The sequence below is a fragment of the Bacillus rossius genome, chromosome 11, assembly GCF_032445375.1.
Source record: "Bacillus rossius redtenbacheri isolate Brsri chromosome 11, Brsri_v3, whole genome shotgun sequence".
In the NCBI taxonomy this organism is placed as follows: domain Eukaryota; kingdom Metazoa; phylum Arthropoda; class Insecta; order Phasmatodea; family Bacillidae; genus Bacillus; species Bacillus rossius.
Window position 1 is genome coordinate 56473303 of NC_086338.1, and position 27816 is coordinate 56501118.

At 38.1% G+C, this 27816-nt stretch overlaps 1 protein-coding gene and 1 long non-coding RNA gene across 4 annotated transcripts; one reads left to right on the plus strand and one right to left on the minus strand.

Annotated features, from left to right (window-relative positions):
• The first annotated feature begins 6353 nt into the window (after positions 1-6353).
• LOC134537059 (uncharacterized) lies at positions 6354-27813 on the plus strand. 3 transcript variants are annotated; one of them, XR_010075921.1, is made up of 7 exons: positions 6431-6573; positions 13559-13914; positions 15105-15195; positions 16659-16778; positions 17118-17265; positions 17796-17953; positions 27309-27813. XR_010075921.1 is itself a non-coding variant. In XM_063377288.1 (6 exons), exons 1-5 carry the CDS (start codon positions 6463-6465, stop codon positions 17912-17914), a joined length of 720 nt encoding a protein of 239 aa, XP_063233358.1. In that variant the 5' UTR covers positions 6354-6462; the 3' UTR covers positions 17915-17953; positions 27309-27813. The 3 variants fall into 3 exon arrangements, 1 of the variants encoding a protein (XP_063233358.1); XM_063377288.1 differs by lacking the exon at positions 16659-16778 and having other exon boundaries at positions 6354-6468; XR_010075920.1 differs by lacking the exon at positions 16659-16778 and having other exon boundaries at positions 6405-6573.
• Positions 22834-27523, minus strand: LOC134537060 (uncharacterized). The gene is made up of 2 exons (XR_010075922.1): positions 27434-27523; positions 22834-23447 (listed from the first exon to the last, which is right to left on the minus strand). It is a non-coding gene; the product is annotated as an uncharacterized LOC134537060 (long non-coding RNA).
• Positions 27814-27816: the final 3 nt, after the last annotated feature.

Genomic DNA, 27816 nt, shown 5'->3' on the forward strand with positions numbered 1-27816 from the left:
TTGATATTTGTATTCACTCTACCATTTATCCCTTCATTTTCATATTTCATTTTTACATAATTTTTGGTATGATGAAAAAAAAAACTGTTAAGCAAAGTTTTTACAGCCTATGTATTTGTTTAATAATCAGGGACTTGCAGTTTGGAAATTTTTTTGTGCATGTGGGCACTTTTTCCTCTTTATATTTTCTGTTGTTAATTTCCAATTCCTTTTATTTCCTTTTAAAAGCAGTTGTGGAAAAATTTAAGTGATCCTAATTTTTATTTACTAATGCCAAGTGAAACCAAACTTTGAAAAAATATATCTCAGGCTTAGCTAAATTACATTTAAAACTCAAGCTATTCTCATAATAAAAAAAAATATATCAGTGCATGGCAGTTGCACGCCATCTATTTTGTCCATCTTCAAAAACGGGAACAGTTCATTTAGTCCAATTCTTTGGGGCCAGAAGCAGATTTGATCTTGACTACAGAGGCATGAAGGAAATTGAACATTTTTTTTAGGGTACTCTAATATTTGAAACACATATATGTAATCATACTAGTGTCTGTCAACGTTATCAATGGATCTAAGAATTAATTAATGGGTTTATGATTGCTGAAATATAAAACATAGCCCTATTGGAAATGTCTGTGCAGATTGTTACAATTCTAACGCTAACACCGGATCCAATCTCAGAGTTTGAGAGCTTGCAGTTGCGAATTACAAGTACATGTGCAAATTTTTGAAAATGTAAGGTAATGTTCACAAAAGTATTGGAAAGTATACACAATCATGCACTGCTGCTGCCATCTGTAACTAACTGGCTGTAAATATTTTTCAATTAAAAACTTTTTTATTTAATTTAATAAAATACCTCACCATTGAGCAATATTTGTTGCATGAGATATGAGGGGTGGCCCAAAAATTACAGGAATCGTGATATTTCTTATCGTGTATTTGTAGCACCACTTTCCGCCGCTAGGGAGCTGTTGCGGGACTTCTGATTCAGTCTGCCAAGTGTCGTCACCCGAAAGTGACGCTTGTGGTATCTTCGGCAGTTGTGTGCACTCGTGACATACAAAAATGGCTGATTCTCTCGAAGTACGTGCGGCTGTGAATTTTTTTTTTACTTGGCAAGAACACAGTGTGGGACTGGCTGTAGTAAAAGGGCAGTGGGGAAGTGTAAGGTGTTGCCAAACAAGCGTGTGCCACTTGATCTCGGGAGGACACACCTGGCAATCTCCTGGTGAAGCAGTCTGAAACCTCTTATTGACCCCGGCCAACTCGTAAGGTGACAGGGGTCGTGTTAAATCTTTCTGAGTATCCCTGTAGTTTTCATGCATTGGCTACTGAAGGGCAAAGCTGCGTCACAGAAGTTGCATTCTGAAGCTTTTCGCCCAGAAAGTGTGCCCAAGTTTGTACATTCGTTGACAGCAAAAATGCAGAGCTGTCTCACCATAAACTGCCAAACATAATTGCACCTTGACCGATTTGACTGGATTACACTTTGAAGCAAGAGTAGAAGTAACAGATAACAAGCTTCTGCGACATGAACAAGCAGGAGGTCGTGTGTTTGATCCCGATTGTCTGCACTGGGTGTGGTCTTCTCCCAAAGTGATTTTCCTCTCCCACTCCAAGCTAATGATGGTGCAGTTTCTTAACAAGGACCAACCCATTCCCTGCTTGTCAAAGTGTTGGCCACTACCTAGGGCTTTTTATTGTAAAAAAGTATGGATCCAAACTGCAGGAATTTGTTCACATAACCTTCTAAGCGGCTATTATTTTTCAAAACTCCGGAATACCCACTCTACTGGCAGGAACTACATAACACCCAAAACTGTCTGGTCATCTGCCCATGCAGTATTGCACGACCAGATCGTCGAGTGAAAGGTCGTGGAAAACGTTCTATCTAATCCGGAAAACTAAGGAAAATTTTAAGAGTTCTGTATACATATCTGAAAGCCAATTAAATTTTCTGTAAAGTTTGATGTCGTACTGCCTGGGCAGTCTCTGAAGTCCAGGTCCAAACCTGTTCGGTGACGCTGGACACTGAAAGAGTGCGTGACTTATGAATGGCTGGCGGCAGTGTTCACCAGTGCCAGCAGCCCCCGACCGTTTCTATGGACGGGTATATGAAGTAGTTAGGAACCAACAGACTCCAAGCGGTCGAGCCGGGGCGGTGCTTCTCCGGGTCCGACGACTGAAGCCGGGGTCACCGGTGATGTACCAAGAGTGGTGGCGCTCGGCTAGTCCATGCGTGCGACGAGTGCATGAGTGTAGCGCTCTCCCTTCGCATGCTAGTGTTTTCGTGCTGCTTAGCGCAAGTCCGGCATATTTAATTCATATTTATAACTATGGGTGTGTGCCGTTGCAGTCTCTCGCATCTGGCTAAGGTCCGGGACGTCGGTGGTGGAGCACAGATAGGTGGAGAGGTCCACCTACCTTCCCCACGCCAAAGGGTCCTTTATTTGCATGCTGCCTCGAGGATGGAAGGAAACATGCTGTTTTTGCCACGTGTGCGACGCCTCGTTATCAGACCCATCTTGTCGCGCTGCGATGTGATCCTCTGTAGTCTTGGCACACCACTCCCGCTCCACGCTCACAGAGTCGCACCTGACCCCGCTCGCGTCTGCTGATACCACGCAACACTCGTCCACGTCAAATCACTCGACACTAATGTTAGAGTTTAAGTTGTTTGAAAATAGAAAAATAAGCCACACGGGGATTGGGGCTTGGCTTGATCTCAGGGGTAGGTTTGGGCCTTAGTGGCGGTGGGAAGGGAATGGCTTGGCTGATATGGTTGTTCTCACCCTGTAGCTACTTCTCCCAGGCGACGCGAGCCAGTGCTCTCGATGGCGTCTCCGCTCGTACTTCAAGCGGACAGCTGCCTTCAGCTCCGCCTCTGGCAACTGCTCCTTCGGCCTCAGCACCCTGATCTGCAGGGTGACGTCTCTCTCGATGTGGGCGTAGTGGTTGTCAGTGCTGCTCCGGTTGTCTGTCCGCACTCTCACCACTTGCTGTGGCACTTACACACACAGACTGCCGAGCCGGTGGGCGCGCAGAGGCGGGCCCTCCCCTCTTCATTGCCAGAGGGGGTGGAATCATGACAGATTCGCTCCACTGTCGCCGTGCAGTATTCCAGGGGACATAGTTGCCGCAGCTTGTAAACAAACGATTGTCACTTGTCTGCACACACACACTGGGCCGCTGCTGACACTCGCACTCGCTCACTCCCGGTGCACACGGACAGAAGGGGCGGTGATTGGCAACAGCTACCTCAGTGATTGAGGAAGGCACAATGGATGTCATCTCTCTCTTAACTCGGGTTGCCAACGTATGGAGAAAGTTACCCGATAACTGGTACCTAACAAAGGGAATAAAAATACTAAGTTTTTCTCATTTTTTTATATGTAATTTCTGCAACCTTTATGAAATCAAGAGACAGATGTCTGCGAACTTAGGAGTGCAGAGAATCGCCCCATTAAAAGATTGGTGACTGCAAATTTTGTAATGGTGGAATGACGATGAGTCACAATATTTTGTAAACAAAATAGAACTTGATTTGAGCTGTAATTTACAAGCTAACAATGGCCCTTTTGACAGAAAGTTAGATATATGAAATAAGTATCATCGTTCTTCCATAATACTGAAGGGAAGTCTCGGAAATATTGTGATATCCTAAATGTCTTATGAGCGATCGATTTTTACCGATAAATGGAAGTGCTGGAACTTGCCCTGTGCGGAAAGTTACTCTTTTCTCTCCTTATCCAACAACTTTTTTTACTATCAATCGCCTTAAGCTAACGACCAGGATACAATCTTTCTATTAATGATAGTAAATTTTTTATTAAAATCTTAACTATTTTAAAGGTCACCTACATCCATTCGTACCAGGAATTTAAACCAAAAACATCTTTCACCGAGTTTGTTCTTTAACCAATTGTATAACAGAATTAGGAGGTGTATAAAAGTGCAGTGTTTGCTTTTGAAACAGTTTATTTTTCTTCATTAGTTCAGGGGTGCCCACAAAGGGGGGGGGGGGGGGGGTAATGATACAGACTGTGTCATTAAAATTTAAGGGGGGGGGGGGGGTTAAAAGACGAGAAAAATGTATATATTATTTACATAATTATAGCTTCTAATGTGAAAATACGTTTCTGGTGCTTTGATAATTGAAAGGGATCTTGTAAATCAAATTGGCAACCCTGCACTTTCCTCAACAAAAGCAGTTATCTGTCGGTTCAGGATGGAAATATTACCTGATATGACCATAATTATTATTATTAAAAAATCAGTTTAAATTAATGCAAAATGTGATAAAATATAATACTAAAAAAGTATATTATAAAATCATTGCGTAAATCATTGAGAAAATAGCATAAATATTTGGGGGAGGGGGGGCATTATTAAGTTAGGGGGGGTGATTCATAGTGTTTGGGGGGTGGGCACCTCTGATTAGTGCAACAACTTGACGCCACTCCCGCTGCCTGTCTAAGTTTTTTAAGTAATTGTTAGTTTGAAAAGTGATCTCAGGGGCAATAACGGGGGTTCGGCCTCGTGGCTGCAGGCAGGAGTGCGTTGCTGTTCGAAATCTACCGGGGCTGTTCAGGTCACCCAGGACGCCTTATAAATAAATGGTAAACTGATTGACATGATACTGCACTTTATTAAGAACCGTTACATACACTGGTCCAAGTACTGGCCGCGTCTGTTGTCTGACCGTCACGGCACGCGAGTCTCTATGCTTAGACGATGCACGCGACCAGGATAGGTGGCAAAATGGTATATGCAAACTCGTGCTGTGGCCGTTATTGACGTGTAAGGAGCGACGGATAGTCGCAGAGTTGCTATGCTGCAACAGCTTATGCAGAGACTGACGTTAAGTAAGACGGCACATACAAATGAATGTTCTAAAGTTATTTGCAATCTATCCTATTACAAAACATTAAAGTCCCGAAAGTACATAGGCCCGGTTAGATAAACATAAAAGTCACAGTCACTTATTAAACAATTATTACGTAGTTAGCTTGCACGTTAAAGGTTGCACATTTAAATAAGATGAAAATTATATACATAAATTAACGAGTTAGAACTCGACACACGAGGCTAGCTAGGAGCCTTTGACGAGAACGAGAATGATTACTTGGCTTCGAAGCCTGAAAACTGCGTAAGACTCATTTACGCTGTCCTTAAACTCTGGACAGGAAAATCAAGTAAAGAGTTGAAAATCTCCCTGTTGGGATTAAATGATTAAGTAACGAGTCGCACGAAATGACGTGCAACTGAGTGGGGTCGGCGCAGAGCTGGTAAAAGGATTTGAAGAACTTACACTATTGCTGAGACTTGGATGTGGCGCGAAATCTGGAGGCTCTGCGTGCACAGAGCAACCGACCCCTGCGAGTCCTCGACGGCAACTGGCGCGAGACCGCCCTGCGGCCTCGCGCCGAGACACGTGAAGCGCGGGAAAACAGCTCCGACCAGTTTTGGACTTGATGACATATTTCACAATATATGATTATTGAACAATTGTACATAATTTCCCTTGAATTAATTATCTTTTAATTGTTATTAATTTGGTTGTTTTTGAGTTAAAAGAATGTTTAGCGCATTGCCACACTCGGCCAGGCGCTGTAATCGACTTGGCGTTCGTCGCGGTGCACTTACACTCACTTGGCGGACATCACGCTCGGGCGTGTTCGATGCACTTAAGAGTAAGTGTTGTGACATAACGGTCTTAGTGGACCAGAGGGAGCACCGGCGGTCGGCGTCATACTAATAAGGTATGTACTGCAACATATAGAGGAATGTGAATGGTACTTTCCCGCCCCTATATCATTCGAGTATATTTTTCATCAAATATTAAAATGGCTGCAGTTAAATAACGAAGAATCACATGTAGTAGTTAAACATCATATTTAAATATGTTTAAGATATTAAGCAGCCATTAAAAATATTGTTTACAATAAATATATATCTATAAAAAAATTCCATTAAATAATAAACATTGCTCTCTTATACCTTTTCATCCACTGGTAAATTTTATTCTTACAATATATTTCTTGGTAAACGTTTACTTTCGTCTTTTTTAATAATACAAATCTTATTAAGAATAATATTTAATGCACACATTATTTTTGTTCAATTTATTTCACACTATTTTGTTTATCTATCTTAAATCAGATTTTCGTTTGTAAAAAAAAAACCTCCCTATAGTTAATATTTTTATATACAGAGTTTTTCTGTTCGAATCACTGTTATTCATTGTATTTTCCAAAAAAATTATAACTTTATTTCAAGCTTTTGTACTCTGAATAGAATCTTTATGTTGGTATTTCATCAAGTTGTGGGAGCAGATCGCTGATTTCAAAACTACTTCTGATAACTACCATTGTGGGAAGGCCCGGCGTAGTTTTTTTTGAACAGTTGGTGTGACTGTGGCCGGCGTACTTTTACGTTCCTTTTTTGGTGAGGAAAGAAACAATGCCGGTAATGCTGATTTGTGTCTTCGTGAATATTTTGTAAATTAGATGTTACTTTACTGGTGTCAATGAAAAAAAAAGATACAATAATGCGTAAACTAATTTCAGTTATGTGAGTACATGTTACGATTTTTAAATTTTGTCTTGTATACGTATTCTTAGTACTTACGCTAACCGCCGATGTGTTACGATTCATATCCATACTCGTCTCTCATTTTATCTTTAAAGGTTTCCGCATCAATTTAGCACCTTACAGCGATTGCAGCACGTTTGCCCTGTAAGAAATTGCTTTTTGCAATTGTAGTTGTCGACATACATTTATGTGAAACCTATATTGAGGTTTTACTGCATAGCGGTACTTATGTAGTTTCTGTTTTCAGTTTTTGTGTGTTGAAATTATTTTCAAAATTTTTACTGTGTGTACATAAAGTAGGGTTTCAGCATTTATGTATATAGACTATGATAACACAATGGTTGAGCCATGATTTTCGTTTGGAAGGGGCTTGACCCAGCTGAGGGCCTTATAGAAATTTAAAATTTGAAAAATTAATATATCTACTTAAAATGGATTAGGTATGTTTAATTGATGAAATTTGTATTGTAGGTACAATGTAGTACTAACAAAGTAGGATAATATCAAGTTTAATTTGAGATTAGTTGGGGTGGACTAAGAAGCTTTTAGGAGGGAGGAGTCCCTTCAACCTCTTAGCCCCCCCCCCCCCCCCCCCCCCTTCTTTCCCTGTATCTACTACTGCCCAACAATGGTGTTTTTTGGGGTGGGGGTGGGGGGATGCTGGAAGTCCGAAATAAAATCTGGTGACGAGACTAAATATCTTGTTACCACTCACCACCTCCGGCTAGCTCAAAATTAGGTGATGAGTGGACATACAGGTTGGTGGCAGGTCACGAAGTAATTCATGTGCAATGTTTGGTTTATTACTTTTTTTTTATTCATATAAAAATCAATATCTTCCTCACAACAGTACACAAAAAAAAATTTAATGTACATCCAGAAAAGAAAAAAACACATAGACTCATTACGAAGTTTATTAGGTGAGCCACAATGACTGACCATACAGCCTTCCTTCCCTTTGTGCGGGCAGTGTCCTGGGCTCGCTGATGTAATTCTCAGCCAATCACGGCGCATAGCAACAGAAACTTCCACGAAATTCTTACTTCTGTTCCCACGATGCAGCAATTTTGTCTCTCTTTCACACTCCAGTTACTGATTCAAACACCTAGCGTGTGAAACAAAGCCTTGGTCGTGGAAATAACGAAGGAGAATTACATCAGCACGCCTTCCCACACAAAGAAGCCAGCAAAAAAAATTACTTGAAAAATAAACTTATGAATTTATTATAAAAATTTAAACATTAAACCCGGTGAATTACGTTCACAATAACTTCTAAAAGGAAAAACTTTACATCATTTGATAATCTAACCTGAAATATGACCAAAATTTATACCAAATTATTATTACTGGATTGCATGGGGAAGGCTGTAATCTGGGTTGTTACAGTCTATATACAATGAGTTATGTTGTACTAATAACTTAAGTTTGATATACAATCCAGACTAATTATTAATGGTAATACGTGTATATTTGATAAGTATTTAAAATAAAAATTGCGCAAAATTTATTTTTAAGTTCTTATATTCACTGAAACTTTTTCCTTAGTGGATGGGGTAGGGGGCACATTGGGGGCACATTTCTCTGTCCCTGCCCTTCAGTGATAATTTTTGCTAGGGAGGGGGCAAGCAGTCTTGTTTGAAAAGTACTGAAATCACTTGGTTCAATAATTAGGCTGTCTTAATTTTGGCAAGTGAGTGTAAACTGACAGCTTACCAGACACAACATTATTATGGTGTTATTGCAGTCATGGAAATAATTAGTTAGTGAAGATTGTTTTTTGTTATTATTTTTCATAATGTGGTAAAATTATTATTATTATAATTTTTTTAATGTTTTCATTTATAGGTATTCTGTTGATCTTGCTTGAGCATGGGCCGTGGATATAGAACAAGTCGGTTACATACATATAATTCATATTACATCTATATAATATATGAGTATGTAAGTCTCTAAACACAATAAAATTTGCTTAAGATTAAATTAACAAAATTTATTCAACCCTTTTGATTTATTGCAGATTACCACCTTTAATACAAGAAGTTTTAATAAATATTACTAAAAGAAAATGGCAAAAAAATGACCTTGGGTTGAAGCTAAGTCTTAATCACATCGGGCAAGTTTACTGTTGCTGGTTAATTATTAAAACAAGTGCGTGTGTAAACGAGTTGGTAACTCGGCGAGTGTTGATTACCCAGGGTGTTAAATAGTTCTCGGTAGTGGTTTATTCATTTAAATCCTTACTGTTCATTTTTTTTTGTTTAAGTTGGATTTGTTTATAACTCAGGGGCCGTGCTGCTGTGGAGTTTCCTTTGAAAAAAACACGTGTAGTCAAATGGCTAATATCATGTGGTTTTTATTGAAGTGAAAACTTCTATAGGAAGGTTTGGATAGGGAGTAAATTCATGTAAGTCGTCATCGACATGGTCACGTGACGTGTTAATTTTTTTATATTTCAAGGATAAAACTTAATTTATTCTATTTTTAAATATTAAAAGTTTTTAATTTTATCTTTATTTTCCAAGGAAATTTTAATGTTATTGTGTGGTACATATTGCGAGTATTGGATATTTTTTACTAGGTAGTCAAGTTGAGGTTATGTTTTTCCTTTTGTTTATTTATTTACGATGTGAATTTCTTCAAATGCCAGGTTATTGATTTAGTAGAGATGATGTTGATTATTTGTAGATTTAAGTTAATAATTTTTTATTCTTTCAATGAAAAAAACTACGTTTGTTCTAGTTTTAAAGTTATTATCGGTAGGGGCAAAACCTATGGGTTCGCGTCACCGACATGCTGATATAATACCAAAATAATTTTCGTGCGTACATTTGACGTAGAAATGATTTATTATTACACATTTAAAAACAAAATTTTAAGTTTTCACTTCTGTTGACTGTCCCCACGACTGACTTTTCGTTAAACACCTTACGTGTTTTGGCCTTTCATCTTACGTGAATTGGCCATTTTCAGATGTGCCTACCTTTTGTGGATTCTCTTGGGTAGTTAGTGCTTGCCTGCTCTTGCACCGAGGAGGGGTAGGGGCTTATACTTGCAGCGTCCAAGTGTTCTTGTTTTGTTCATCTGGTCTGATGTTACGTGCCCACCGCTTAAGCTCTCAGCTGTTGTTGGGCATGTGACAAATAAAAATAAATAAATCTTAAAAAAAATTTCAGAACATAATTTGATAAACAATTTTTCACTTCTCGTCGGTTAGTTTTAACATACGTTTACTAATTTTTCTTTTCTCCGTATTTCTATCCAGTGGCTCGAGCTTCTTGACGTAGTTTATAGAAACAGCAACAATTCTGCATCAAATTTTGAGTCTTATAGTTATCAGTGAAGAGCAAGTTTACTCTCCACAGGTATAACTCACAACAATTTTGCTATCCAGTGGGTAAATTTATGAGCGAGTAATGAGAAACTTCACTCACTGGAGTGGAAAACATGAGAGCAAAGTAAACTGTTAGGATAATTGAGCCATTTCAGTGGTATTTTGAAATGTTGTAAATAAAATAAATAATATCTTTTACATCAATGTTATGGTCATTGCTAGGGCTTGAAAATGTCATAAGAAATAAATGCGAACATGGAACAATTGAAAAAACATTAAATTTTTATAGTGTTTTAATTTTTTAAAATTGTGACTCTTTTATAATCATTGTAGAAGAAATATCAAAAACTATGTTCATTCTACTTTAATAATAACTTTTAAATTTTAAATTTATTGATTACAATACTATGTTCTGAGCAGAAGGCTCCAATTTCTAATTGCCTTGTCCAATTATAACTTGATAGTCTACAACATTTTTTGGTAACAATTTTCCAGTCCCTTAATGTTGACGTCGACCGGGGCTACGCCCTCCCTGAGCCCGATGTGCCTTGCCCCGCCACAGACAACCCCCCCGCTTCTTCCTCCATGAGTCTGCTACACCTCTGTGCCACAGTCCTCTCATGTAATAAAGTTTTTTAAATATAATTGTTAATCTTTATTTTTCTGCAGTCCCCAATGGTTTGTTGCCAGGTAGATATAAGGACGGCACAGCGCCCCACGCGGCCTATCACGGGTCTGCCCTACAGGAGCAAACTATTTTTATATTTTAAATAGAAAATGCATCAATAGTTAAATTGTGTTAACACCTAATAATTTTTGATAAATTAGTACTTGGATTTTAAGAGGGGTAGCTTTGTTAAATATTTTGTAATGTAACTGTAAAACGACCTAACAGTGTTCTAGTCTCTTCCTTTCGCCGCCCCGGGTATAGTGCACCTTCAACACACCTCGTCGACTTCAAAATTCGTACTTATCTGATCCTTTCACATCCACTATTCTTAACATATTCTTAAACCGTTTCATTACTTCTTCGAGACCTACTCCGGGTGGTAGACTGTTTAGTTAATTATTTAAGGTCTCAGTGGACGTTTGAAACAAAGCAACGTGACTTAACTTTGAGGTCAGGCCACGTGGTGTCCTGGTCAGTAACTAAACCAGAATTGAATTGCAGTTGGCGCTTTTTACAGCTTATTACGCAATAATCTTATATATAAAATTCTCGTGTCACAGTTTTCGTTGCCATACTCCTCCGAAACGGCTTGACCGATTTTGATGAAATTTTTTGTGCTTATCCGGTATCTATGAGAATCGGCCAACATCTATTTTTCATCCCCCTAAATGTTAGGGGTAGTCCACCCCTAAATTTTTTCATTCGTCTCTATGGCAACGGCTATTTCATTGTTAGTGCAGTCCTCATCACCGTTGAAATTTTGCAAGTACTTTAAATATCAAAAATTGCCCTTTTTTTTTTCAAGTATATATATTTTACAGACTTGAAACTTCACAGTAATGGTCCTTATGTTACGCAGGATGACATTTTCCGAAAATTAGATCCCATAGCATAGGTGGTTAAAACCAGGCAACAGTGGGTACTTTGTCTGCATGAAAACAGTATTTTGCATTGTTCATGCCTTCTGCATCTCCGTGGCAACGGGCATCGCGCGGCAGTGGCGTACCCACAAGGAGGGGCATGTATAATGAGCGGCGCAAGAGTGATCTGCCTGTAGACTGCCGTAGCGAAGAACGGGTATATCAGTTGTACGTTGCGTGCACGAGTCGGGAAACCATCGGTGCTATTCATTTTTTCTCCGGTACATTATACAGCATTGTAATAAATTTTCAATGAATTTTTTATATTTACCATTACTGTAAATGGGAGATGTGGCATAATTCTTTTTCCATTAGTATAGCCGTGCGAAGCCGGGTCGGGCAGCTAGTAGTTTATATAATTGTTAATCAGCCGTATATCATTCACTGCGAATAAAAACCCTTCTACTCGACTCGAGAATACTTTGTCCGTGCAACCACGTGTCTGCCAACTCGGACGGCGAGGTGTGTGGGACGCCTAGAGGCCCCACTAGAGACCGGCGGTGGTAGGGCATTAGCGTACCAGCTGCTGAGAGCAGGTTATGGAGTAGAGTTTTTAATATCACACGGGGGAAGCGAGCCTAGCACCCACACGGGCCTCGTCACGACCCAGGTTCATGTGTCCAACCACGTCGTGGTGCCCACGGTCACGACCGACATAATTTCGACCTTCCACGTATATTCCCCCTGACATCAAAGTGGTGCTGCTGCTATAAATGCACTGGTTTCCTTAAGTACTAAATGATTTGTTTACTATAATCCAAAATAAGAAAATTTTAATATAAACAAGGTAAGATTTATGTGGTAATGGGTGGTTTGCAATGTTAGCACGTGGTGTCATTTGCAGGATTTATATAAGCTGCTGTTTCTCTAAGCTAGGTAATAAAACGCAATGTCATTATACTACAGTAACGTCCGGTCAATAAGTAAAATAAAAAAAATGATTAAAGTATAATCCATACATACAACTAATCTTTAATGAGAGATCTGTTTAGAATTTGACAGAAATATTTTCTGCTGCCATTTAAGTCAAAAACCTGTGAAATATTAAATTTTAGGTTTTCATTGTATGTGTTATGGCTTCATTGTGGATTATCTCATTTCTAGAGAAGTACAGTAGCTTGTAATTATCTTATAGAGCATACTATAACAACTAAGGTATGGTGATACAAGTGATCAGTAATAAAAAAAAATTGACTCAGCAGTTTTTTTTATTGAAAATATCCTTCCTAAATTTTTCATAATTCTATAGATGGTGATCTTCAAACTTTTATACACTAATTAGATAACCCTGTGTGTTATATTTTGCTTGAAAATGTTCAGTACATCTTGCTGTTAAAAAAAATGGACCTTTTATTTATAAGGAAAAAAATACTGGTAAATACATTTGGTAGTGGGTTTCATGCAAATTAAACTTAAAACTGAATGTAATTTAAATGATGAGTGAATTTTGTAATTTATCCTGGCCACTGCAAGATACGGTTTTATCAGTAAATTTATTTATTTTGTAAGGACACCATGATGTCCATATCTCTTGCTTATGTTATTGAAGGCATATCTTAGTTATTCTAACCCCCAGAAGCAACATGTTTCATTTCCCTGAGTTCTCTTCCAACTAGCCTTGAGAATGTAGTGCATGCTTTTGAAGGAGTTCTACTACCTTTTTGGTGTTATTATTTTCTTGAATGCTACGTCCACCATTATGGCTTAGTTGTTTAAAGATAAATATTGTGAAGCATTTATTAAACATGTAAACTCCACAAATTAGGCACGTATTTAGTCTGATATTTCTATTACATACTAGATGATCATGTCTGAATGTATTCAAACCCTATCATTCTTGATGAGAATTAGTTTCATATTCATATAATTAAAAAAATTAGCTGCTGAGTCACTAGCCTTAACAGTCTGATTGGAGTAAAAGAACTTAGTGGACTTATTGCTATCTTAGCATAAATTTTATGTTTTTGTGCAAACTTAATTTTTTTTTGTAAATATTTTAGTAAATAAGTGGTGTAAAAAATTTTTTTTTCCTTTTAATTCCAGCTAGTTAACGTTCGCTGCAGAAGGGCAGTGGCGGGCTCGTTGCTCTGGATGCTGTCGCGATCGGGTCCCACAGAGGTGGAAATACCCGCCATTGCGTCAACAGCATCTGCGGTCTTCGACCACGGACTACAGCCTGGCCCGCGACGACCACTCGGACGTCCCCTTGTTCGAGCGCATGATCAGGAGCGGTGTGCGTTGCGAGACACTGAAGGCGGGGTGTCGGATGAAGCTGCTCGTGCCGACCGTCCGCCCCCCAGGTCCCAAGTGGACGACCGCGAGTCCGCGACGAGACACGGGGCGCTGACAAGAGCACGGTCATCACACACAACCACCCCGAGCAGATGGTGGACATCCGGGTGTGTATCATGTAATCCTAAAAGATATATCATTCCCACCAATAAATGGAAAGTATTTGAAAGCAAAAAACATGCAAAGTGGTTCAATCCCCTTCCACCCCTCACACGAAATGAAATTCTATGTATGCTCATGCCCATGGTGTTTTAAGGGGTATGCTAGGATAGTCTCTATACTCAATGGCCGACTTCTGCTCCCTTGAACCTGGACTGAGCAATCAGCGTTATCGTCCCTGATGACCTACCTGTTGATAAAGACATTAAATTTAAATTAAAGTTATAAAAAAATACTGGAAAATCTTGTGTTGGTACTTCTTGTGGGGCAGGAAGGAGTGAGAAGGGATGACCCGGAGCGATAAAAACTCGGTGGGGTACTGCACGGCTGCACTGTCTCACAGAACACAGGGCTCTGATGGAATTGATGGGTGGGGGAACTGGCTGCAATGTCCGCTGTGTTTCTAATTGCCTTGGGGGGGGGGGGGGGGGGGGAGTGATCTGTCCTCTGCGGCCCCCTTGCTGGTTCGTTCAGAACCAAGTGTGTGAAGACTGTTGCGAGTGGCAGCGCACGAACGTTCCTGAAGTAATTATGATACATTTTGAAAGAATTGGTGCAATATTGTTTATGATCTGATGTGACAGAAATTATTTGAACACTAAACTATAAAAATAAGTTGAGAAAAGAGTTAAAATTGAAAATGGTTAGAACAGATCCACCTTCAGTTGACAATAATTTATAACTGTGTAGGATATAGCCAGTAAGAAACATGGTGTCTGTATATCACCCATGATACACATTTGTCTCATGTGTTATTAATTTTTGGTGTTTTGTCTAGATATGTCCGAGACTGTAAAATCCAGATAAAACGACACAAATTAGTAACGATTCACTCGCGAACAACTCGATTGGCAGCAAGCGTGCACGATAGCACAACTTACCGCTCTGATGGTTGAACAACAGCTGTTGCTTTGTTGCCGGAAGCTGCAGGGCTACCCTCTTTGGCAGGCAGCCAACTTGAAAAACTTGGCGCTGCTAACAAGCCGCGGAACGGAAAATTCAAAATTCAAATGTTTCAAACACTATACACTAAATTACACACAATATTTACGAGTCCAAACATTTGGTATTAGATAATGTTTTTTTTAAAGTGCAATATTAAACTGTAAAATTAAAAAAAAATCTGTGTTTGTTGTAGCTGCAGTTTTCCTTGCTTCGAGAAGTGCACGCACAGTTGTGAGCACGGTAAATGCGGCCATGGGTGTGGACAGCGATGCACATCTTGTCAGGTAAATGAAACGCAAATGGAATGTTATTAAATGTTGTAAACTTGTAAAGGTTTAGGCAGTAAACACAAGGAGCATAGATATTTGTGTTATTTTAGGCAGTATATGTGTAGTCCACATTCTTAAAAGTCAGGCAAGATGAAATTAATCAGGGAAAGTCAGGAAAAAATTATTTTAAAACCTGGAAAAGTCATGTAAATTCTGCAGCGATAATAATTTGAGGGGGAAATGTCATGCTCTGGTATGCCATCACCCAGACTTTCACATTTTGCATAGTCATACATGCTGTAAAGTGGCGTATGAAAGGTTCTGTTGGAACTAGTACAGCTATTGGATGGTGGAGGCTGGATTGTCATTATTTCTTTCAGAAAATTGTAAAATAAGAATATTATTTTAAAATATCCATCAGGAAAATACGTGACCATAGTCGTGCAATATATATGAGAGAGAGAGAGTAGAGAAGGACAGTCTGTAAATTTTTGTTTTACCATGTATACTATGCATTAAAGCAGAGCAGACATCACAGATATTATATAATTCAGACCAGTGGCGTAGCCAGGATTTGTGTATGGGGGGTGTTAAGAAGCATGCCCCCCCCCCCCTCGTATTAAAAGGGGGGGGGGGTCCGGGGCTCCTCCCCTGGGAAAATTGGGATTTTAAGGTGTAAAATAGTGCTATTTTAGCAGTTTTCGGTACTTAAATTTAAATATTGTAATGGTAAAATTTTTATTAATTTTAATATGGAATTTGTTTGAGTGATGAATAAGAAATTAATTAAATATTTGGTGCTGGGGGGGGGGGGGGGGGTTGGAATCCTATTACCCGCCCCGGTTACGCCCCTGATTCAGATCAACTGTGGTCCTTAATAGCATTATAAAAACATATAGTAGTTTGAATGTGATTTTTTCAACATAAGCTATTGTTCCGCTAGCCTTGCAATATTCACTTATTTGTTCGAGATAGCACTCTGTCTTCTAGCAGCTAACCCAGACTTTTCAATCAAATTCTTTCTCTTCAATTTGACTTTTTTTTTCCCTGTGAAGTGTTATCTGCTGCATTTTAAATGACGGTCTATTTGCAAAGCCTTATTTAAATTTTTTTAATTTTGGGAAGGATTCTTCTAGAAAGCAAAATTGTGTTTTTTTAACAGTCTAATTCAATTTTTTTTTTTTTTTTTTTTTTTTTTTTAAATTATACCTAAATGATGTCCTGAAGGTCAAACTGGTTTTGCTCTTTTCCTTTCCCTCTATCAGAAATCGTTCGATTGTTATTGAAACATCCGTGGCAGCACTAGTTTAAGCGATATACGTCAAATTTTCACGGAAATGTGTCACACCATTATTAACTACCATCTCCTGTGCTTGTCCCCGCAGTGGTGTGCCCGATTCAATATATGTGATTTAAATTTCGACAAATAAGCCTTCCCGTGGATCAGACTGCAAGCGACCGCTGTTCTCTGCTTGCAGGCAGCTGCCCTGCTGACCCTGACGGGCTGGTCACATGACCGCATGGTGACGGTGGCCTCGTGTCGCGTTGTAGTTTCCCGTTTACTCTCACAGAAAAACATGCCTTGATTTACTATTTCAGTTAGTATATTTTTTTAAAATTATGAATAAAGGTTTTATTATTTTATGAAGCATGATAGTAAAATGTGAAGTCCACTTAAGAATAAATCTTTGCATAGTTTAATTATTTAAAATTATTTATTTCAATAACATCAGTATCATGTATTTTACAAGAAATATTTTGTAGATAATTGGGTATATTTTGTAGTGTGGGGTTTTTTTTTTTTTTTTTTTTATTATATAAGATTACTCCTCTGTTTCTCTTTTGAGGTTTAAATTTTCTGTGCATGTTTTTGCATATTGGCTAAATGTATGGTAACAAACAAGTGTAACACTGCTACAATGTGTGGGTACCTACAGAAGCAGTGTAGCAGAGCTTGCGAGCACAGTCACAGTACCCGGCCGTGCCTGCAGCCGTGTAAGAGTCGTCTGTCCTGCGGTGATTCGTGTCCCGTGATCGAGACTTGGCAGTGGGAATCTTGGAAAGCACGGACTTCGAACATGCCAGGTAATACGAAAATGAATCTACCTTGATATTAGCATTTATAAATACTGCTTATAGATATGTTTTTGCGTGTAGCTGTGTCACAACACAGCATTTTGTGTGTGCCTCGCATGATTATCTGAAACTCGAGTACGTTATGTGTGGGAACAGTGTGGCGAGGGAGTTAAATCATCGTTTAATTAATGCTAATAATGTGGGGTAGAACAAAGTGAGTGTACAACAAAGTAACCATCGTGCTGAGATGTCACTGCAGACTTCCTGTGAGTGGTGGAAGGAGTAATGTTACCAGTCTTTCTTAAGATCTAAATACTCTAGTTTTTTTATTAACTGACAAAAGCTTCAATACAAAACCTACAATCATTCTTTGTTGCCTATCGAAATTATTATGAATCAATTGTCATACAATTTATTCATTTTTTGAATGGGATTCCAAACGTTCAAACCCCCCCTGATAACTTCTTAACCACGAGCAGCTCAACTCGACCAAATAATGCGGCTCTAAGAGCTCTCGGTAAGATGCACGTCTCTTTCAGGCCGGTCGTCCTGGGAGCTCGCCAGTGGGACGCATGGCCCACGCATCGTGAAGACGCAGCGATGCAGGACCTGCCACCACGTCGCCATGGCTACCGAGAAGCTGTACCAGCCCAGCTGATGAAGACTCTTGTCTCTGGCAGCATGAAGGTCTTGATCGGTGAGTGACTTCTCTGGTCGACAACTTGTGTTCTAGAGCAGGGCTGTCGTAATACTGCCAAGCCACTGGGCATGCGCGTGGTTCTCTGTAGAGAGACGGGTTGCTTCCATTGAAAAACAAAGTATTCAGTCAAAGGTCTTTCATCTGGCAAATTCGGGACCACAGGCATGCCGATTAGAGATTCTGCTGCATGCCAATGTTTTTAACGAGAATACCAAATGAATAATGTACACATAAAAAAAAATTGTGAAATTGAAACCAGTGAACAAATAAAAAAACCAGCTGTGCAGTAAAACCACGTGGTAGCTGTCAATAGCTGGAATCCACACAAGAGAGTCTAAACGAGAGGGCCTCAATTGGTGCAAGACTTGGAACAATTCACTTTAGAATCAAACTATAGGTCACGTAAAAGTTCTTCTTTCGAGTGAAGAGCTTGTCGCGTTTTTGAGAGTACAGTACAACCCTGTTATAACATTCTCCAAGGGACCAACTTAAAAAGATGTTATAAGCAGGAAAATGTTATAAGCGGGAAATCATAAAATTACATCTTCACTTTGTATAAATTACGTGTGGATTGATTAATTTAAAGAGTATAGGTAAAACAACACAAAATACAGGAGTAATACACTAAGTACAGCAATAGAGTGGAAAATTGGTTAATTTTATTTATAGATAATACCTAATAATATGCTAAAAAAAAAAAAAAAAGTTTTGTACGATACAGTTCAGAGTCGAAACAGAAATATTCAACTCTTTTGCGATCACAACATGCGTTTTGTTGGGGTTCCTGTCCACTAGTTAATAAACTGAATTTTTTCAGCTACAGAATATGATTTTCGTTTATATTTATCATTATCGGCCATCTTAGCCGTACAATAACCTGAATAAAATTTCAATACTGCGTATTTTAATTAAATACGACAGTGACTACAATAAGTAAGTGAAAAAAAATAATTACGGTAAAGGTTAACCATAAACAAAAGCCGTGAATATATCCATAGAACATTTAACCATCTCAAGGTGTTAAACCTTTGAAACAAAAACCAGCACCATAGAATACAGTAGCACTGTTTCCAACCATGTATCAGTGCACAAAATGTGCATCATAAGTATAACTGAACAAGTCATAGGTAGGGCCAATGAAAAATGGTAAATAAAAAAGGCCCATTTCGGTGAATAAAAAGAGTTATTTCGGTGCCAAATTTCGGTGAAAAAAAAATTGTTTAGTTAGAAAAAATAACTATTTCGTCATTATAATTTTATACACATGTATATGTTTGATGGAATAATTGTTTTATTTGGTCGAAATTTATCAAAAACAATGTTTTGAAGTACATTCACATCTAAAATTTAGCACGCTGCATTTGTAATTAAAATTCTCAAGATTATATACAAAAAAATCGTAAACTGATCATAAACGTTAGTGGCTCAAGTCCATTTTGACTACCTATCTCTGAAAATCAGCTATTATATGTTTCCTGCAAACTAGTCCCCACCAAAACACTGTACTTATTCAACATTACAGAGTATTGTTTTTTTTTTTTTTGTTTACTTTTTCACCGCCTCAACTGCGTGTGCGGCATTTGTTCATGTATGTTGGCACTCTTGGCCGGCATTTATTTTCGTGCATTGCCGTGACAACTACGAAAATAAATAGTCGCCTCGGCTAGGACGCCCAAATACAACAATTAACATTTTGAAAGTTATGATTTGATTGGCTAATATGGAAGTGACGCTATTTTTCTGGACTGCGTTTGGCCGATTCAGAGAAAGGAACAAAGATTGAGTTAAGGCCTATCGACGATTGCGTCACCAGACGCATTTGCGGTCGGCAAAATAATGTCATTTTTGCCGTTTTATGGCCTTCTACGTCTCGTAGGAACGTGTGCGACGACGGAGACTGAGTAGGCGTACGTCTGGATGTAATAATTTTCATTCGTGAAATATATGGTTCTAGAGTAACTTGACGCTTAGTTCCAGAACCCGATGCTTTGTTCACCTTGTGCGATGCTCGAAATTTACAGTGTTTTCACACGTGTATTTTATTTTCCAGTCGACTTGCACATTACAGAACTTGCACATCATGATGCCTTTTTCTTTACTGATTACGTAAAATCCTTCAGCTCTTTCGAAAACACGACTTTCGGCATTTTATACGTTTATCCAGTGACCACGGTAATATGACCAAAATGACACAAAAACTTTCAACGGAAAACGATCATAGATGCGGAAGAGAGACATATAGCATCCACTCGGAAATAAAGATGTTAAACTCGACAGACACGCACTCGTGAAAACAAAATCATAGAACATTTCGACACTCGTAACTACCAACGCCATCTGTGATTTGTCCACCAGTAGCTAAAGTGATAATGTTTATTGCCACGCTCTACTCTATGGGTGCTAGAGAAAAACAAAAGCAAAGATGGCGTCTCACATATAACCTCTTGGAATAATAAACGTTTTGTGCAAGTTCCAGAATGATTCAACGTGATTTTTCGCGATAAAAAAGGTTAATTTCGCGCGAATATCGCGATTTCGTCATATTTCGTGAAAAACTACGGATTTCGTGCATCACAGCAAATTTCGTTAAAACAAAATGCAGTATATTAACGTCTTATCACTACCAAGTAAGGTTATTTGTATTACACATCATTAGGGCCAATGAAAAATGGTAAATAAAAAAGGCCCATTTCGGTGAATAAAAAGAGTTATTTCGGTGCAAAATTTCGGTGAAAAAAAAAAATTGTTTAGTTAGAAAAAATAACTATTTCGTCATTATAATTTTATACACATGTATATGTTTGATGGAATAATTGCTTTATTTGGTCAAATTTTATCAAAAACATTGTTTTGAAGTACATGCACATATAAAATTTAGCACGCTGCATTTGTAATTAAAATTCTCAAGATTACATACAAAAAAAATCGGAAACTGATCATAAACGTTAGTGTCTCAAGTCCATTTTGACTACCTATCTCTGAAAATCAGCTATTATATATTTCCTGCAAACTAGTCCCCACCAAAACACTGTACTTATTCAACATTACAGAGTATTGTTTTTTTTATTTGTTTACGTTTTTCACCGCCTCAACTGCGTGTGCGGTATTTGTTCATGTATATGTTGGCACTCTTGGCCGGCATTTATTTTCGTGCATTGCCGTGACAACTACGAAAATAAATAGTCGCCTCGGCTAGGATGCCCATATACAACAATTAGCATTTTGACAGTTATGATTTGATTGGCTAATATGGAAGTGACGCTATTTTTCTGGACTGCGTTTGGCCGATTCAGAGAAAGGAACAAAGATTGAGTTAAGGCCTATCGACGATTGCGTCACCAGACGCATTTGCGGTCGGCAAAATAATGTCATTTTTGCCGTTTTATGGCCTATTACGTCTCGTAGGAACGTATGCGACGACGGAGACTGAGTAGGCGTACGTCTGGATGTAATAATTTTCATTCGTGAAATATATGGTTCTAGAGTAACTTGACGCTTAGTTCCAGTGCGATGCTCGAAATTTACAGTGTTTTCACACGTGTATTTTATTTTCCAATCGACTTGCACATTACAGAACTTGCACATCATGATGCCTTTTTCTTTACTGAACACGTAAAATCCTTTGTCGTCATATTCTTTAGCTCTTTCGAAAACACAACTTTCGGCATTTTATATGTTTATCCAGTGACCATGGTAATATGACCAAAATGACACAAAAACTTTAACGGAAAACGATCATAGATGCGGAAGAGAGACATATTGCATCCACTCGGAAATAAAGAACTTAAACTCGACAGACACACACTCGTGAAAACAAAATCATAGAACATTTCGACACTCGTAACTACCAACGCCATCTGTGATTTGTCCACCAGTAGCTAAGTGATAATGTTTATTGCCACACTCTACTCTATGGGTGCTAGAGAAAAACAAAAGCAAAGATGGCGTCTCACATATAACCTCTTGGAATAATAAACGTTTTGTGCAGGTTCCAGAATGTTTCAACGTGATTTTTCGCGATAAAAAATGTTAATTTCGCGCGAATATCGCGATTTCGTCATATTTCGTGAAAAACTACGGATTTCGCGCATCACAGCAAATTTCGTTAAAACGAAATGCAGTATATTAACGTCTTATCACTACCAAGTAAGGTTATTTGTATTACACTTCATGTGCAAGTGATTTTTTTTAAATTTCGCGATTTCGTCATTAACGAAATTTGACTACCCCTACACATCATGTGCAAGTGATTTTTTTAAAATTTCGCGATTTCGTCATTAACGAAATTTGACTACCCCTAGTCATAGGCTAACGAGTGTGAACAGGACGCCATATTGATAGTTGATCCAGTGCAAGTTATGGAGTGCGTGTGTACCACGTCTATGGTGAACTACACAAATGTAAACATCTGATGTTTGTATATGCGTGCTGTATTTTCTAGCTATGGTTTCGCTATAAATTATGACTTTGAAGGAAGGGATACTGAAAATTGTGGCAGTTATCAAAGCAAATTTGAACGTTAAAGGTGGGAATGTAGAAATTTTAATATTGTTACAGGAGGGAAATTAAAGCATTGTGATAAATGGAGAAATGACGGGACCATGAAATTATGGTGTTATAGGCGGGAAAATGTTAAAAACGGGAATGTTATAACCGGGTTGTACATTGATATAAAATAATAATAATAATTGCTGTGTTATGAAACAAGTGCTGCTCAACGCTGCATGTGAACTGCAGACACCTGTTGGACAGCTTTGCTCTAGAGAATTTGCAGCATACAGCATCATGGTATTGTAATCATGCGTGCAAGCCTGTGATGAGTGTTAATTTGGCTATTTTTGGCAGGTACATTTTAGGATTAATTATGCTCAAGGACATAGGGATTCAATCCTTTATATTTTTTAATTCACAAAATTCAACACTTTTATCAAACATCATTAAAATAGAAAATAATGTTTGTACATTATAGTTTAAGATATCCATGATCAATAAATAGTGGTGTCTATTGGTTGTACGCTATCTTCAGGGTGACAATATCTACAGGGTCTTACATGTCTGTTACTACATGTAGATATATTTTGTATGGGCGTCACTGTAATGAGGCATGATTTCGACAAGTGCTTCTTATAAACAACCTCAACCCTTACTGCTCTGGTCTATCTTGCACATTAGCCACATTTACTCGAAAAACTTACCCTCAGGGTTCCAAGGCATCACCATTCTCGATACCAATATTCATAGACACATGGTAAGGAAGACAAGCAACTTATGGTTAACATCATTTATTCAACAGACTTTACATGCTTCTCTTACAAAAAAAAATTGTGGCTAAAAATATTTTTCTGATGGTAAATACATCCAAATAACCAATAAATCACAACCATAAAACAAAAATGATAGCCAGGGAGCCCAAGGAATAAGTTCCAGACATACCAAAATTGTTGTGTACTTTAATTGAACCATGCTGTTTGGGCACTATCATGGAAATAATCTGAAACAAAAAAAATAATAAGAGATATGAAAATAATAACACAGAAAACTAGACTGTACAAAATGAAACTAAAACATATTATGAAAGGAACTTAACATTGACAAGACAGATTAAATGCAATGCAGGCAACCAACAAACCTGGACATTGCAGCAAACACATAACTTCAACGTTGAAGAAAAACAAGTACTAATTAACACAAAAAACACACTGGAAAATTGTGTGTTTATATTTGTTAGAGCTCCTCTCCTTGCACAGCCAATGGCAGGCATGGGATAGATACCCTGATTGGCCGTGCACAAAGATATGATATTATTGGCTGATGTATTGCTGTGAGAGTTATTGGTTTAAAACTGAGCTCTGTGGTAAATTAGTTTCTATTTTAATTCAATGCTTTGTTAACAGATAATATTGCTATTGCTGATAATGTATGCTGATTCCTTTAAGTTTCCTTTTAATTTGGTGTTCCTCTTATATTAGTGGAGCAGCATTGTCCCAGGCATGTTTGGCAAGAGTATATTTGAGTTTCACCCATCTATATGTTATTTTTGTGCTCCTTATTGCAAGTTGAAAGGGCTCTATCAGTTCCCTATGTACATGCAACCACATTCGCAGTGGATCTCATACCACAGTTCTGACATTGAAAGTTAACTATGGCTGGTTTTACACTAGTAATCATGCTTTTGATAGTGGAATTTGACCTGTGATTGTTTGCCAAATTTCTTACTATTGCCGAGATACTACGAACATGGGGGATAATTAATGTGTCACTTGATTCAGCTGTAGTTTTTTTGTTGAGTGATTTGGTATTTGTTTGATGTCATGTGCTGTTTTATGATATCAGGTGGGTAGCCGTTTATACTTTAAGTGATTTTGTTCATCAGCAACTGATTTCGTGTCTGAACAAATAACTCCAGCTTAGTTGATTGAAGTGTTTATGATGTCAGTTTAGGTTCTTATCGGATGGTTGTAATTGAAATAAAGGTATTGGTCTTTGAGTAGGTTTCCTGTACACCACCTTATACAGGCCAATCCCTTCAATTCAATATTAACCATCCGAAAAGCACCAAAACTGGCATAATATTCACTTCAATTAACCAAGCTGGAGTTATTTGTTCTGATATGAAATCAGTTGCTGATGAACAAAATCACTTAAAGTATGAACGTCTAGCTAATGGCTACCCACCTGACATCATAAAACAGCACATGACATCAAACAAATACCAAATCACTCAACAAAAAAACTACAGCTGAATCAAGTGACACATTAATTATCCCCTATGTTTGCAGTCTCTTGGCAAAAATAAGAAATTTGGCAAACAATCACAGGTCATATGCCACTATCAAAAGCATGATTGAAAGTTGACTATGGCTGATTTTACACTAGTAATGTCCGAACTGTGGTATGAGATCCATTGTGAATGTGGTTGCATGTACATAGAGAACTAATATGGCCCTTTCAACATGCAATAAGAAGTACAAAAAAGCACAATGTTGGTTGAAACTTAATGATCTATTCTTGCCAAACATCTCTTGCACATTTAACCATAGTACACACTTTGTAAAAATGCGTTAAAGATTCTGATCACTTAATCTCCATAACCACGACATTAGAAATAGCACCAACTGACATACTCTTAAGCTTAGATATTAAAAACCTCAATATTGTGCCTGTACTGGGATATAACAGAACCTTGAACGAAAGAACAGAAATACCCATTCCATCACTGATGCGAATTATTCCTCTCTCTGTCAATACAACCTATTTCCAGTTCAAAGACGAATTCCACAAGGATTCCGATGGAATGACAATGGGATCTTCGCTTGCTCCCTTCATTACCAAAATTTTCATGGAGATTTCCGAGCAAGAAGCAGTGAACACAACAAACACTCCACACACTCCACCTAAAATCTGGCTTCGCTATGTTGATGACATGGCCTGCAAAAGTTAGAAGAGTTCCCAATTCCTCAATTTCCTCAGGCCATTTATACGGTTCAAGCTTCAAGGGAAAACTGCAAATTCACCTCTAAACCGTGCAGGCAACCCACACGTACAGGCCACAGACAATAATTGCTAAAACATAGTTATCTATGTCCACAAATATAATAAATTATTATAATAATCCACTATCTTATTCCAATGCTTATTTGACTGATAAAATTGCAATTGCCGGCAATTATAAGCAAACCCTTATATTTGTTGTGCAGCAATTTTACAAAGTGTGTACTATGGTTAAATGTGCAAGAGATGTTTGACAAGAATAGATCATTAAGTTAAACCAACATTATGGTTTTTTGTCCTTCTTATTGCATGTTGAAAGGGCCATATTAGTTCCCTATGTACATGCAACCACATTCACAATGGATCTCATACCACAGTTCGGACATTACTAGTGTAAAATCAGCCATAGTAAACTTTCAATCATGCTTTTGATAGTGGCATATGACCTGTGATTGTTTGCCAAATTTCTTATTATTGCCAAGAGACTGCAAACATAGGGGATAATTAATGTGTCACTTGATTCAGCTGTAGTTTTTTTGTTGAGTGATTTTGTATTTGTTTGATGTCCGGTGCTGTTGATAACAGGTGGGTATCTATTAGCTAGACGTTCATACTTTAGTGATATTGTTCATCAGCAACTGATTTCATATCAGAACAAATAACTCCAGTTTGGTTAATTAAAGTGAGTATTATGCCAGTGATGGTACGTTTCAGATGGTTAAAATTGAATTGAAGGGATTGGCCTGTAGAAGGTAAAACAGCACATGACATCAAACAAATACCAAATCACACGACATCAAACAAATACCAAATCACACAACAAAAAAACTACAGCTGAATCAAGTGACACATTAATTATCCCCCATGTTCGTAGTATCTCGGCAATAGTAAGAAATTTGGCAAACAATCACAGGTCAAATTCCACTATCAAAAGCATAATTACTAGTGTAAAACCAGCCATAGTTAACTTTCAATGTCAGAACTGTGGTATGAGATCCACTGCGAATGTGGTTGCATGTACATAGGGAACTGATAGAGCCCTTTCAACTTGCAATAAGGAGCACAAAAATAACATATAGATGGGTGAAACTCAAATATACTCTTGCCAAACATGCCTGGGACAATGCTGCTCCACTAATATAAGAGGAACACCAAATTAAAAGGAAACTTAAAGGAATCAGCATACATTATCAGCAATAGCAATATTATCTGTTAACAAAGCATTGAATTAAAATAGAAACTAATTTACCACAGAGCTCAGTTTTAAACCAATAACTCTGACAGCAATACATCAGCCAATAATATCATATCTTTGTGCACGGCCAATCAGGGTATCTATCCCATGCCTGCCATTGGCTGTGCAAGGAGAGGAGCTCTAACAAATATAAACACACAATTTTCCAGTGTCCGATACGTCTGTTTTTGCTTAATGACGAGAACAGATGTCAGTTCCCAAAACGTACCAACTGTGTTAATTAGTGCTATCGTCATTGTTTTCTTTAGTACTTGTTTTTCTTCAACGTTGTATTTATGTGTTTGCTGGTTGCCTGCATTTAATCTAACTGTTAGTCATGAAAAAAAAAAACATATGAACTTAGTAGGCTAAGTTCCTGCAAGGGAATTATTATGGTTTCTGATATTTAGAAGTATAACATATTTTTTTGGTATGTGCAGTCCATTATACTTATTTAATTTCATCACAGTCTATTCTGAAAAGCACTGTGAAATTTATACTGTATCAGTATGATAATTAGTTATACACTCCATTTAATTTACTTATCCTAATTAAAGCAGCACTTAAATGCGATTACTATTTTGTAGTTAATTCGTTATTTTGGCGAACTTTAATATTTTGTTGCAGGTTTTGGCAAGTTACAATAATGTTAAGCCACTTGGCCTACCAATTGCAGGCAACCAAAGGAGCCAGAAGGGTGGATCTGGTGAAGAGCTGCCTGAGACAAGATCATTTACCAGGAGGTGTGTTACCTGAATTGGTAGTTGTAGTACGTAAAGAGCAGTTGCTAGCTGAGCTTTTGTGTGGAACACGGCCAGGTTCCAGGGCTCTGGAGCCTCCCGGAGGTACATTGTTGCCTGCAGCACCAGCCGTCAAGGCCAAGCCTTAACTGTGCTGTAACATGTGAAGAGTGTTGAACAGCATTTCAGGATTATTGCCACCTGAGAGGTGAATCCGTCCTGTATTTTTAATTTCTGTCATCAGATCATAAATATTGCATCAGTTCATTAAAAATGTATCATAATGATCTTTAGGTAATGTAGTTACATATGTTCATTAAAATTTTTTGCTGCACCTAGAAAACAATGTATATATGTATGAGTCAATAAAATTCTGTATGCCAAAGGCTAAATAA

Coding starts and splice junctions, on each gene's coding strand:
- LOC134537059 (XM_063377288.1), top strand. Junction 13,915..15,104: donor AGCAGATGGTGGACATCCGG/GTGTGTATCATG, acceptor TGTTTGTTGTAG/CTGCAGTTTTCCTTGCTTCG. Junction 17,266..17,795: donor ACGGACTTCGAACATGCCAG/GTAATACGAAAA, acceptor CGTCTCTTTCAG/GCCGGTCGTCCTGGGAGCTC.